Raw genomic sequence first — 13,570 nt, forward strand, 5'->3', positions numbered from 1 at the left:
AGAGAGAGAGAGAGAGAGAGAGAGAGAGAGAGAGGAGAGAACAGATTAACAAATGTGGCATTCAGGGAAGGGGACATTTCCCATGAAAGACATTCAGGCATGTTTTCTAGTTGTAATGAGTTCAAATGCAAATCCTCTCTTTGTGAACCAGATGTGAACTACAGCTTAAGCCTTTTTTGGCGTCAGAAATAGGGGTGGGGGTGGTGAAGGCAGAGAATGCCCAAAATAAGAAGGAGAGAGGGAAACATAGCAACCAACCCACTATAGGAAGGGTAACAATCACAGCCATGAACTTAACAACCAGGGCATGTTTTTTTTTTTTCTCTTATACAACCATGTAAGAATGTTGATTGATGCAAGGAACATTTCCTGAGGGGCATTTACAGAACATAAATTGATAATTATAATATCAGCTAACATTTATATGCCACTTTAAGGTTTGTAAAATTTATTTGTCATATTTGAGCCTCACAAACAACCTAATGAAGTTAGGGAGACAATGCAGGTATAATTTTCTCCTTTTGATGAATGTAGAAAACAAGGCTCAGAGAATTTGTGTGAGTCATATAATAATAGTTTTATCACTGGAGGGAATCGGTCTTATTTTTCAGCTGAGGAATGAACGACTCCCAAGTTCTAAAATGATTATGATGGCACAGTGCATAGAGCACCAGGCCTGGAGTCAGGAAGACCTGAATTCAAATCCAACCTCAGACACTTACTAGTTGTATGACCCTGGGCAAGTTACTTCACCCTGTTTGCCTCAGTTTCCTCATCTGTAAAATGATCTGGAGAAGGAAATGGCAAACCTTCAATGTCTGCCAAGAAATCCCCAAATGTGGTCACCAATGGTTGGACACGACTGAAAACGACTAAACAAAGATCTGGCTCAAGTCTTGTTCTGCTGCTATAGGTGTAACCTTAGGAAGATCATGTCCCCTCTCTGGTCCTCAGCTTTCTCATTCAAGAACCTCAGTTTCATTTTCTGTACTGATTCTGGTACCCCCAAAATCCCTTACTCCACAAAAATTAAAAGTCAGAGGTGTCTTGAGGAAAGAACAGGAAATTTTATTCAATTCTCCAGAGAAGAGGACATCCCTTCCACCAGTATGAACCAGGAGAATGAGGTGGGTTACAGAAGACAGAACAAGAATTTATACCCTAAAGCAGTCAAGCCCCCTCCCACCACTGTCCCTTCTCCCATTGGCTGGGAGGCGGGCTTACAAAGAACGAGGGAATGAGGGATAGCCAATCCAAACCTACCTATCCTTATTTGGCAACCGCCAAAGTGAAGAAGAGGGAAGGGCTCTAAAAGATGGCTAAAATTCCTGGAGGGCTTAAGGCTGATTGACAGCAAGGGAAGGGAGTAAGGGTCCTAGGTTGTGTAATTTCTTAGGAAACTCAGGACTCCATCTGTCCAGTCTTACAAAAGTCTGTCTCTTGTTTCCAGATAGTCTTTCTCCCTTTTCCTCACTCTGAGGAGTCTTCACAGAGGGTGTGCAGAGAGTGTACCCCACTCAGGGATAATGTGTATAGTATCCACCTCACAGGGTTCTAGGAAAAGAGCTCTACAAACATAAGCTGTTCTTAGCATTGTCATCTTGTCCAGGGGCTCAACCTGGGGTTAAGCTATTTTGAAAACTGAATTTCAGTATAATGGGTTTCTTTTGTAGTCCTATTATTTTATTTTATGCATTTAAAAAACACTTAGGCAGCTACTTGGAGCCCTGGATAAACCTGGAAAAACTGAATTCATATCTGGCTTCAGACTCTCACTCACTGTGTGATTCTGGTCAAGTCTCTTAACCTTCATCTGCCTCAGTTTCAGCATCAGTAAAATGGGTATAACCGTACCTGCCTCTCAGGGTTGTCCTGGGGATCAAGTGAGATAACATCGTAAAGTACTTTGAGAACCTTAAAGGGATATATTAATGCTCGTAACTGTTGGGAGGACAAAGAAAAACAAAGGTCAAGAAGCCTGATTTAGGGCGTCTTCTACCCCGAACATTCTAGATTCTAAAATCTCACAGATGAAGAAATTGAGGAAGAAAAAGTGGACTTGTTCATAGCTACAACACGACGTATGTGCTGGAGGCTGATGTCTTCTGGCCCCGCTCAGTGATTCTTTTCCCTTCAAGTAATTAATCAACTTTCAGGGGTCTCCCGACTCTAAATCTATGATTCTAGGCCTTTGAGGGATGAGGAGCTGGGCTCTTTTCACCACTTAGCTTAGGAATTCACCAGCATAACAACCTGGAACAGACCCCTCTCTCTAATCATCTAATCCCCTCTTTCCCATTTTACAGATAAAGAAGCTGAGGTCTCTAGAAGTTAAGTGACTTCCTCAAAATCACAGGGTAAATCAATGCCAGTCAGAATTTTAACCCAAGTGTTCTGACTCCAAAACCAGGGCTTTAGCGTGGTCAAGACATCATCACCAGCCTCACATCCTTTTCTCTTGGGGCTTTTCCCACTTGGTTATAAGCCCAGGAACCTACTAAATGTACATCTTTAACTCTCACCTCTTCCCCATTCCCCTGAGACTGATCTGCTCAAACTTGTTTTCTAAGACCAATTGTCAGGTTTTAAAACCACAAGTCAAAATGAGGATGAAACCACCTCACGTAGAAGGTATTGTCTTACTAAATGACGTTGGCTGGGCCTCTCCTCTTCATTATTTCCTCCTTCTAAACCTTCCTTCAGATCTCAAAATGCACCCGTAGTCTTTGTTTTTAAATGAGTTTGAGTTTCTTGGTGATGTTAAAGGTATGTAAAGTATGACCTACTGATAAATGCCATTTTTCAAAATTAAACATTTTTACTAGAAACAATATTAACCACAACAATTTAATTTCAGGACAAGTAGTGTCCCAATATATTTTTCTACCTCTCCAAATCTCCACGAGAGTTCTCTGCCAATCAATGCATGCTCATTTACTTTTCCGGGTATATTCATAGTTGCTGTATTCTCCATTCGGCTACTTCTACCTTTCTCCCTCTGCATTATTTTATAAAGACCTTTCCACATTTCTTTGTATTTTCACCCCTGTCTTTCTTAACTGTGTTAAAGAATTGTATTTCATTGATTACAGATTTCTGAATGGTGCCTGGACTCAGAGTCAGGGAAACCTGGATTGAAGTCCCAGGTCTGCCATAGACTGATTAGACATAGACTAGACATAGACTAGACATAGACATAGACATAAACTGCCATAGACAGATACCCTGGGTGAGATGCTTAGACTCTGAGTTGTTGCAGGCATCTGAGAGACTAATGAAAGAGAGAGACAGAGAGAGGTAGAAAAAGAAACAGAAGCAGAGAGACAGAAAAAACAGACAGAGGTTGAGACAGGAAAGCTGAGACAAAGAACATTACCTAATCAATTGCATTTGAGCCTCCCTAAAACCCTGTGAGGTGGGCTCTACTACAATGAGCCCATTTTAAAAATGAAGAGTCTGTGGCTCAGAAAGCTTAAGTGACTTGTCCAGGGTCACAGAGCCGGTAAATGTCACATTCATGAAGGAGTGGACCAAGTCTGGAAAGGTAGGTTAGGGTCAGTCTATAAAGTACTTTAATTATGAGTTTGCAATAGGGAACCAGTGGAGTTGACTGATTGGGAGGGCAGGTTGGAATTTAGGAAAATCACTTTGTCAAGTATGTGGAAAACAGCTTGCAGTGAGAGACTTGCAGAGAGACGAATGAGGAAGCTACTCCACCAGACCAGGTGATGAGGCCTTGATGGGATCTTGGCAGAGAAAGGGATCTATGAGGAGCCATGGTCAAGCTAAAAAGCAGAAGATCTGCGGAGTAATTAGATATATAGGTGAAGGGCAATGAGGGGTCACAGATGACATGGAGTAGCAAGGGGCATGATAGCCAACTAATGGGGAAGTCTAGAACTGCAGAGGGCTTAGGTGGAAAAATGATGAGTTCTAGAATTGAGTTTGAGATGCCTGTGGGATATCCAGTTGGAAATAATCCAATAGGCTACTGGTGGTGAAGGCCAGGAACTCGGGAGAAAAACAATGGCTCTCTGTACAGACCTGGGAATCATCTATTTAGAGAAGATAACTGAACTTGTTATCTCAATTGAGGGCTAGTTAGGTCATTGAGACAAAGTATGGAAAGAGAAAAGAAAATGATCCAGGCCAGAGCCTTAAAGGACACGAGGATTAGAAAGCATAATAAGTTTAAAGGTCAACTAAAAGAGAATGAGAAATCAGACAGGTGGGAGGACCCAGAGGGGACGTGGTCATTATCCATACGAAGTTGTTCAGGCATTTTTCAGTTGTGTTTGACTCTTTGTGACCCCATTTGGGGTCTTCCTGGCAAAGATGCTAGAGTGATTTACCATTTCTTAATACAGCTCATTTTACAGATGGGGAAACTGACACAAACAAGGTTAAGCGATTAAGGGTCACACAGCTAATAAGTGTCTGAGGCTGGATTGGATCTTGGGTCCTTATAACTCCAGGTCTGGTGGTCTGTCCAGAGTCAATATTTTTAAACTAAGGTCTTCCTGATTCCAAGTTTGGAACTATCCTTTATCCTTTGCTACCTTTCTTAATTTTGGACATATTATATCTCTTCAGGAAAATCAAAGATCCCTGAGACTAGGGATGTTTTCTTCTTTGTTTTGGTTTTGCCATGGTGCCTGGCACACAGTCAATAATCAGTAAGTCAATGAACCATCCAATGAGCACATATCAATCCTTTATGATAAATATTTGTTGAATTATATGAAATCCTGGTTTTTCTATTTTGGTTTTTTTACAACTTATTACACTCATACACCCCTTGAGCACATAAGAGGTCTCAATTGTGCATATATAAATCTGTACAAAGTTTGGTATTATGACCTTTCCTCTACATTGTCATAGGGCACTCACCTTGGCCCACCACAACCTCCAGTAAAAGGTGTCTGGCTCTAGTAGACCGTGCTGGGACTGCCAGCTGCAGCCGGTGTGAGCAAGCCTCCTCCTCTGCCCCTTCCTCCCTTGCTCCCATAATCCATTGGAGAAAGGCATCCCTGTGGCATCAGAGGCTTCCTTCCTGTTTTCCCAACAATGCAGTCTCTGAATCACCCTCTTTAGTCTGCTTTCCCACTGTGAAATCTGCTCCACTGGAATTTAAAGTCTGACTGCTTCCCACCTGTGCAGCCTTTCTCTAACACTCAGCTCCAGGCCCAGCTTCTCCAAGAGACTTTTGCCAGCCCAGCAGCTGCTAGTGTCTCCCCCTCTCTAAGGTTATCTTCCATTTACTCTGTATGGATCTGCTAGAGCTCTATTTATGTACATGCTGTCTCCTTGCCCCTCCCTTAGAATGGAATCCCTTTGAGGGCAAGAACAATTTTTATCTTTTGCCATTGCTGGAAACTGAGGCAAAAAAGGTTAGTGACTTTCCCAGGGTCACACAGCTTGTAAGTGTCTGAAGTCAGATTTGTACTCAAGCAGATGACAGGCCCTAGGCTTCAGGAAGACCTGGATTCAGGCATTGATGGAAACTTCCTACATGGCCTATGTTCCTTGGGGCAATTGTCATGTTGCTTCTTTTGGCCACATTTTTTTCATTTGCAAAATTAAGGGGTTGGGCTTCTTAACCTGAGGTCCATGTTTTTTTAATTTTGACAAATGTATTTCAACAGAATTAGTAATTCCATGTATTTCAGTTTATGCATTTAAAAACCCGATTCTGAGAAGGGATCCATAGACTTCATCCGGACTGCCCAAGGGTCCAGGACCCAAAGAACTCCTGGGTTTGATTAGCTCCAAAGTGTAGGACAGTGGGAACAGCCCTGACCTGGGACTCACAGAGTGTGAGCTGGAGTTCTGGCTCTACCCCTCACTGTGTGATCATGGGAAATCACAGAACCATCCCTAGGCCTCCATTTCTTCATCTGCAAAGCAAAAAGCTTGGGCAAGATGACCTCTAAGGGTTCTTAAAGTTCTAAATCCATGACTCTAGGTCCAGAGACACTGTGGTCTGGTTAAAAAAAAAAAAAGAAGGCTGTACTTGAGGGTCAGAGGACCTGGGTATAAACCCCAGCTGATCTCAGCTAAGTCCCTTCCCTGCTCTGGGACTTAGTTTCCTTATCTGACATGTAAGAACATTGGAGCAGAGGACCTTCAGCTCTAAACACATGATCTGGGGACTCTCCCTGTTTTCCAAAACAATTACCTTAGTGATATAGGAGCTAAGCTTGAAGCTTCATATCCAACCCCTGACACTTAGCTGAGGAACCCTGGGTTAGTCCTTTCCCTTCTCTGAGACTCAGTTTCCTCCTTTGTAACATGAGGTAGTTATCCAAGATGAACCTTAGAAGGTCCCTTGTAGCTCATATGAGCCTATGCTTCATGGACTTTTCCCAGGTCACATAGCCCCTGAGACTTCCTTGGCCTCTCTACATCTCCCTTCACCTCTTCTACACCACTTTTAGTCAACACTTGCAGTCTGGACCACACCTTGTGAGTGGCCCTGACTCATGGACTGAAGGTCCAGGTTGATGTCCAGCTGGGCTGAGTGACAGCATGGGCAGCACTGTTTACATGGCCCTGACTAGGAATGGGCTGGAAAATACCACTTAGAAAAATAAAGAAGGGGGCTCAGGATTTTCAGCAAGCCAGCCTGGGAGAGAAGCAGCAGCTGTAAAGACTCAGAAACAACCTGGCTGGGGATCTGGTCTTGGCTCAGAAACATCCTGAGTTTTCATCAGGTCTCAGGAGTAGAGAACAATGAAGGCACGTCAGCCGGGACCTCACCACCGAATGGCTTGCTAGTCTCCCAGCCTCACTCCAAACACGACTCCTTCCAAACTTGCTCACCCTCTAGTCCATTCCTGACTTTTTGCACCAATGCAGGCATATACTCACCATGCCCTTCAGTGTCAAGTCTGCTAAGGGAGATCGGTTGCCATGGAAATCTGGCCAAACATGTAAATCAACAGTGAGGAAACCCACAGGCAGAGACTTCTTAATGGAATCCAGGTGACTATTCAAATATGTATAGATACTTTGGAATCTGGAAGACAAAGTCAACCCATTTTTTTTTTTTGTCCATGGGGGTGAGGAAGTCAACAGTTCAGTGAACAGAAAACATTTCATTTTCTATGTGAATTTCAGGAATATGGTCCAAGACCCCCCAAACTGGAGGATGGCACAAGATGTAACCCAAGTCAGCAGTAAATGACTATATCACTAGGTGCTACACATGGCCTCTGGAAAGCATATAGCACTAGGAACGTAGTGAAGAAAATGCAAGCTCCCATGCTGAGCACCATGGTTGGACTACAGTGGGGAAGGCAGGGGAGGAGGGGACATTAGAGGTGGGAAGGAATGCTGCATGGTGGGAATGCACAAATGAAGAAAATAAAACATTTACTAGGTGCTATGTTCAAATCACAGAGCTAAGTCCTGGGGATGCAAATAGAAAAGATGGGCATTCTCTCAAGGAGATCGGTTCTAATGGGGGAGATTTCAAGTACAGGAAGTTTCAGCTGCAAGTCGGATCAAAACTTCTCATGGTTCTTAAGGTGCAGCAACAATGCAGGTGGTGATGCACCTTATTCAGGGGAAGAGCTCTGCACTGAAAGTCAGGGGATTATGACCAAAGAATCATTGATTTGGGGAGTTGGAGGAATCCTCAAAGGCCATCTAGTGCAATTGACACCTGACCACGAATTCTGTTTCCAGCATACATACCCCAGAGCAGCCCCTCCTCTCCCAAGGACACTAGAAAAGGTGGTAACCTTGGAGTCAGAATACCTGGTTTCAAATCCTGTCCCTGATGCTTACTGTTGAGTGACTTTGGGCAAGTCTTTTTCTTGGTGAACAAGGTAACTTCCCCAGACTTTTGTAGTAACATCCCAACATGTGGGATTTAGAGTAGATGGTTTCTGAGACCTATGATCTTATCATCATCAAGTAGAAACCAGAAAGGACCTCAAGAAGCCATTATGTCCAACTCTCTCCCCATTTTACAGATGGGGAAATAATGGCCAAAGGTGGTTAAATGACGTACTTGTGCTGACAGTCAGAGATAGTAAAAATCAGAGATAGGATTTGGAGTCAGGTGTGAAAACCCCAGAGTTCGCTTTATTTTCTCCTGCCTTACTGTCTCGTAAAGGGAAACTCGCTACCTCCAGAAAGAGCCCTTTCCAGGTTGGAGAGCTCTAAATCATTAGGAAGGTTTTTGAACATCAAACTTAAATGTGCTTCTCTGCATTTTACACTCTTTGCTTCTTATTCTGAATTCTGGGACCAAGCATGGCAGAATCCTTCTTTACTAGGAAACACCCTTCAATATTTAATCACAGCTTAGTTTACATAACATTTTAAAGTCTGCAAAAGACCTGTGAGTTGATTATTTCATTTTAGCCTCATAAAAATCCTGAGAAGAAGATACAGTTATGATCATTTTAAAGTTAAGAAAATTGAGGTTTGGTGAAGTGACTTGTCCATGATTACACAGCAAATACATAGAGAAATTTGGATTTGAACCCAGATTCCAGACCCTACCCCAATGTGCTATCTCACTGCTACTCATTTCACATTTACCCAAGGTCTTCTTTTCCAGGGAAAACGTCCCCAGTCCCTCCAACCAGGTCTTAGGGGACAAGATCCTTTTTCATTGCCCCTCCCCACCCCCATCCCACCAACCCCCACTCTTCATTGAACGTTGCAAAGAGGTCTAATGCACTGACTTGGAAATCAGAAGCTAACTTTGAACTGGCCAGAGTTATGTGTCTCTGGAAAAATCACTTCATTTATCTGAACCCCAATGATCTCATCTGTAAAATGGGATGTGTGAGCTCTATGCCCCTCTCCATCTTTGACCGTGTAGGCTTCTTTTTAAAGCTTTTTTTCTAGCTTAGCACAAGGCTTGGCACACAGTCATTGTTTATGTCAAGATATTAGGCGACACCTGTTTTTTCAGAACTAAGGCCCAGCAAGCAGACTGTGCCCTGGGCTTGGCATAACAACAGTCCTTTGCATTCACCCTCTCAGCCACAGCAAAACCCCAGAACTGGGAGTTATGATTCTCTGTTTCCCAGGGGATTCTAACTGGAGAACTGAAACTGCAGCCAATACTCTGCAGCATAAAGTCATCAGTCACATCTCTACACAATCCCTGCGCTTGTAAACCAAACTGGGCACTCCACTCCTGTTCCTGCCATACTGACTCTGGTTCTGTACTCCACTGAATGATCACAAGGCTTAACAACCCTTAAGATCTGAGGCAGTCACAAGACTCAATGATTCTTCTTTTTTTTTTTTTTTTTTTGCTTTTTTGGAGTCACAATTGGAGTTGTGACTTGCCCAAGGTCACACAGCTAGTAAGAAGACTCAATGATTCTAATAAGTTGAAGCCTGTTCTCACAGGATCCAAGAATGGCTGTATTGTCCCCCAAATGCCTGCACACATGAGCCTGCTGTGGAAACTATTTCCTTAAGACCTAAGAATGACCATGTTAGTTTCCATCTTTTTGTAATTTTCATGCTTAAAAACCCTACCCCTGCCACAAGTGAGAAAGCCCTCCATCTCAGGAGGACTTTGCTTGCAAGCCTGTTTTCCTCACTCTGAAATTAAACTCCTAATTGAGTCCTGACTCATTTGTCTCTGGTTTGCTTTATTTGGCTCTGGCCATCCATAGATTAGAAATATAGTCCCGATTATATTTAAAAATTCTGTTGACACTTTATAAGTATTTGTTGATTGGTAGGATAGATTCATTTCTATAGCTCAAGTTTATCTTGGGTTTTAAGGTTTCACAAAGCACATTTTTCCTGAACAACATTGTAAAACCAGCACACTCTTATTTCCCCCACATTATTTTTGGGGATAATAGAATACAGGTTAGACCAGATGACCTCTGAGAAGTTTCTGTAATTGGGAAATTTAGGCCCAGAAAGATTCAAGACCCCATCCATGGTCAGCTAGTGAATAAGTGGCAGATATAGACCTCCTGATTCAGTTTCCCTTGTCCTTTGTGACAACGCTTCCAGGCTATGCCACAAGCTAACTTCTCTTGTTGTGAGTTTCCTCTTTAAAAATAAGGTGATGGAAAGTAAGGTACAGTAGAAAAAAACACTAGCTGTAAAGTCAGAGGATGTGAGTTTGAATTTTACCTCTTCCACTGGATGATCTTGGACAAGTAATTGGATAGCATGGGGCTTCAAGTTTCTTACCCGTAAAACAAGGAGGGTGGCTTCTGTGGACCCTCCAGCTTTAGTGCTATTATCATATGAATGCCTTACAGCTTTACATGCTCTAAAATTCTGATTTTAAAAGTTGTGGGGGTCCTGTTAATGCTATGTCGTCCTCTTTTGCTACTTTTCCATCCCTTCCTGTGGCCTGGGTATGGAATTTCTATATACAAGCCAATAAGGGGAAATCAAAACTAAAGGAAGAAATCAGATGTACCTCCAGGTCAGGGAAAATAGCAAACCTGATGTCATTTGATGTGCTTTGACATTTTTAGAAGCAGAAATAAGTGATGATAACTTCCTTTTTGAAGTCCCCTTCCCTAGCTATCTCTGCTTCTCTCAAAGGTTAATATTAATTTACTTCCATTTAAAAAAGTGACATGAATCAGGGGACACTGCAAAATGACCAGGGAATGTTGTAAGTTGCCAATGGCTGTAAATTACTGGTGTAGACTCCCAAGCTTAATTTATTCCCAAGTAGTAGAACTATGAGGATTTAGTGCCAGTCAGCTGTGATACTGAGGACACATCCCGTCTCTATGCCTCATTTCCTGGCCTATAAAAGAAGGTAGTTAGACCAGATGGCTTTGAATACCCCTTCTACTCTAGTATATTCTGTCCTAAGATTCCATCCCACTCTGATACTGTGATCTCTATGGGCCCTTCTAGTTCTGCCATTCTTGGTTCTAAGGCTCTGTCCAGCTCTGACATTTTGGGTTCTAAGATTTCCCTCTCACTCCAACATTTTTAATCTATTGAGGAACAAACATATATCAAAAAAATGACTATGTGCTAAGCTACAAAGAAAAAAATAATGGCCTTCAAGGAGCTCAAATTCTGATAGAGAAGGCAACAAGGAAGTAATAATGGACATACTTGAGATAGTGTAGATGGGAGGCCATCTCAGAGGGAAAGCATTGTCTGGGGGAGGGGAGGCACTAGAAGAGACCTCCTGCAGGAGGGAGATTGAATCTGAGTCCTGAAGGAAGGCAGAGAAGCTAGGAAGCAGAAGTGAGGAGGGTGAGCATTCCACTATGGGGGCAGCCAGTGCAAAGGTGTGGAGATGGGAGATGCAGCACGAATGTGGGAAACAGCCAGTAAGCTACTGCCAATGGATCTCCGAGCCTTGAAGGCAAGTCAAGTGTTTAGGAGACTGATCAGGTGAGAAAGCCTTTATTCTAAGCCCTCTTCAGCCCCTGCCAGGGCATGTCCTCGCTTTGATCTTGGCACAGACAGTCTGTGTTTGAAGGTCCCTTCCAGCTCTGCTGTTCCACATTCTAACATACATTCCTAACACGGACATTGTATAGTCTATGCCCTAACAAGCTGGGCTCTGGCATTTGATGCCCTATAGACCCTTCCATTTCTGATGGTCCACAATTGTGGGAAAGCTGAAGAAGGAAAAGGGGCAGGCGGTGCTATTTGAAGTGGCCATGCATTTGTATAGGAGAGGGTCAAATCAGGCAGTCTAGGGTACATTCCCTTTATCCTTTGGCCAAGAAACAACTAAAACCTCAGAACTAATCAGATATCAAGAATCTGGAACAGGTCTAATACATTTTCATTTCAAAATGTCATAAATGCTTCTAGGACAAGGCATTCCTTTCTCTCTTTTTAGCTTATTTTCCTTCCTGTCCCCTTTCTTCTTTCCTTTCTCTCTCCCTCCTTCCCTTTATTCCTACCCTTCCCCTCCCCCCCCTCTCTGTCTTTCTCCTTCTCTCTCTGTTGCATTCTCTGCCTTTGTCCCTCTCTCCCTTTCTCTCTTCCTCCTTCCCTTTCTCTATTCTTGCTTTTCTCCCTTTCTTTTTCTCCCTTTCTTCCTCCTTCCCTTTCTCCTCTCTCCCCTCTCTTTCTCCCCCCCTTCCTCTCTCTTTTTTCTCTTGTCCTATCATAAATAGCACACTTATAAATCTTTTCATCCTGACTCCTCAGGAATCTCAAAGTAGGGCATTTGGTTTCAAGCATCTGGGTCAATAACAGAATCTAGCCCTAATTACTATTGATTGGTCATTGTCTCATTTACTGTAGACCCAAACAGTGATATTCATTTAGCTTTCCCATCCATAGTCAATCATGCACTAATGAGATCCCTAAGGGAACTTGACATATGCGTTACCCCTTTGACTTCTGACCTCCTTGCAGCTGCATATTTATACTTTGAACCTAACCATTCAAGTCCATATTTTTTCAATTATACCTAGCCATGTGTGCTATCTAAGTCGATCACTCAAAATGAAGTGCACTTGGAAGGCATTAAAGGAACTAATTCATGTCATTATTCACATAATTCTGCCCTTGCATTATGCCTCCTTGGTGCTGAACTAGAAGAATTTCGAATGTGTTTTGTATGGTGACCATCCACCCCCCATCTAGAGGGCACTAGATGTTTATAGATCCAGCTAGGGAGTAATAATTAGAGCTAGAGACTGGAGACAAGCAATCCTGACTCTACTATGTGGCCGTGTGCAAGGCCCTTAACTTCTCTGGTCCTCAGTTTCCTCATTTGTAAAATAAGGTGGTTGGACCTGATGGCCTTTGAGGTCTAAGAACTAAATGTATGATCTTATGATCCTCTTAATCACTCAGAAGGGAAACAAGCAAAGAGAAAGCATGGAGAGTTATGGTTGAATCTTTGAAAAAGCTCCTTTTTTATTAAACATTCTTTTCCCCATTATTCAAGTAAATTGATGAATGGAAAGTAGAAGGGACTTCCCTAAGTCACTTGAAGTTGACTACAACCAAGAGAGACACCAGATGTTATACCACAGGGCTCAGAGAACGAAAGAACCAGGTTAGAGAAACTCCTCAAAGTAAGAAAAGCCTATAGGGTGCTTTCTAAGCATTAAAGAACTCTATCCAGTGTAAGTTATCACTTTCATTACTGTGTTACTACAAAACTTAGTAATACGCTTAGGAACATTGTTACCAAGAAAAGTAAAATGGGCCAGCATATGATTTACTAAGGCAGGGAAGTATATAATGCCTTGTAGATACATTACATTGTCAAATGTTATGACTTTTGGTGTTTAAAAGGTTATGATTCAACTATCTGAATAATTTAGTCACCTCCATCGCTAACAATGTTGCCAAATACGTGAGACACTACAATGTTTTGCGGAAGGAAGGAAGGAAGGAAGGAAGGAAGGAAGGAAGGAAGGAAGGAAGGAAGGAAGGAAGGAAGGAAGGAAGGAAGGAAGGAATACTGTATCCTAACAACTGGAAGCTGATGGTCTTCTTGAGAAGACACTGATGGTGGGGTGGCTAGGTAGTGCAGTGAGTAAAGCACCGGCCCCAGAGTTGGGAGGACCTGAGTTCGGTTCTGGCCTCAGACACTTAACACACACACACACACACACACACACACACA

At 42.7% G+C, this 13,570-nt stretch overlaps 1 protein-coding gene across 8 annotated transcripts in view; it reads right to left on the reverse strand.

Annotated features, from left to right (window-relative positions):
* Nucleotides 1-13,570, reverse strand: part of LOC138165296 (FGGY carbohydrate kinase domain-containing protein-like) — a 545,803-nt gene that overhangs the window by 101,981 nt on the left and 430,252 nt on the right. For all 8 annotated transcript variants that reach the window (XM_069093464.1, XM_069093465.1, XM_069093467.1 and 5 more), the window contains one exon: nucleotides 6,871-7,018. In XM_069093464.1, coding sequence (XP_068949565.1) covers nucleotides 6,871-7,018 — 148 coding nt within the window. The remainder of the gene's footprint in view (nucleotides 1-6,870; nucleotides 7,019-13,570) is intronic.

This window comes from Petaurus breviceps, unplaced genomic scaffold, assembly GCF_028583685.1.
Source record: "Petaurus breviceps papuanus isolate PSGF00001 unplaced genomic scaffold, PetGlider_PUasm1.0 208, whole genome shotgun sequence".
In the NCBI taxonomy this organism is placed as follows: Eukaryota; Metazoa; Chordata; class Mammalia; order Diprotodontia; family Petauridae; genus Petaurus; species Petaurus breviceps.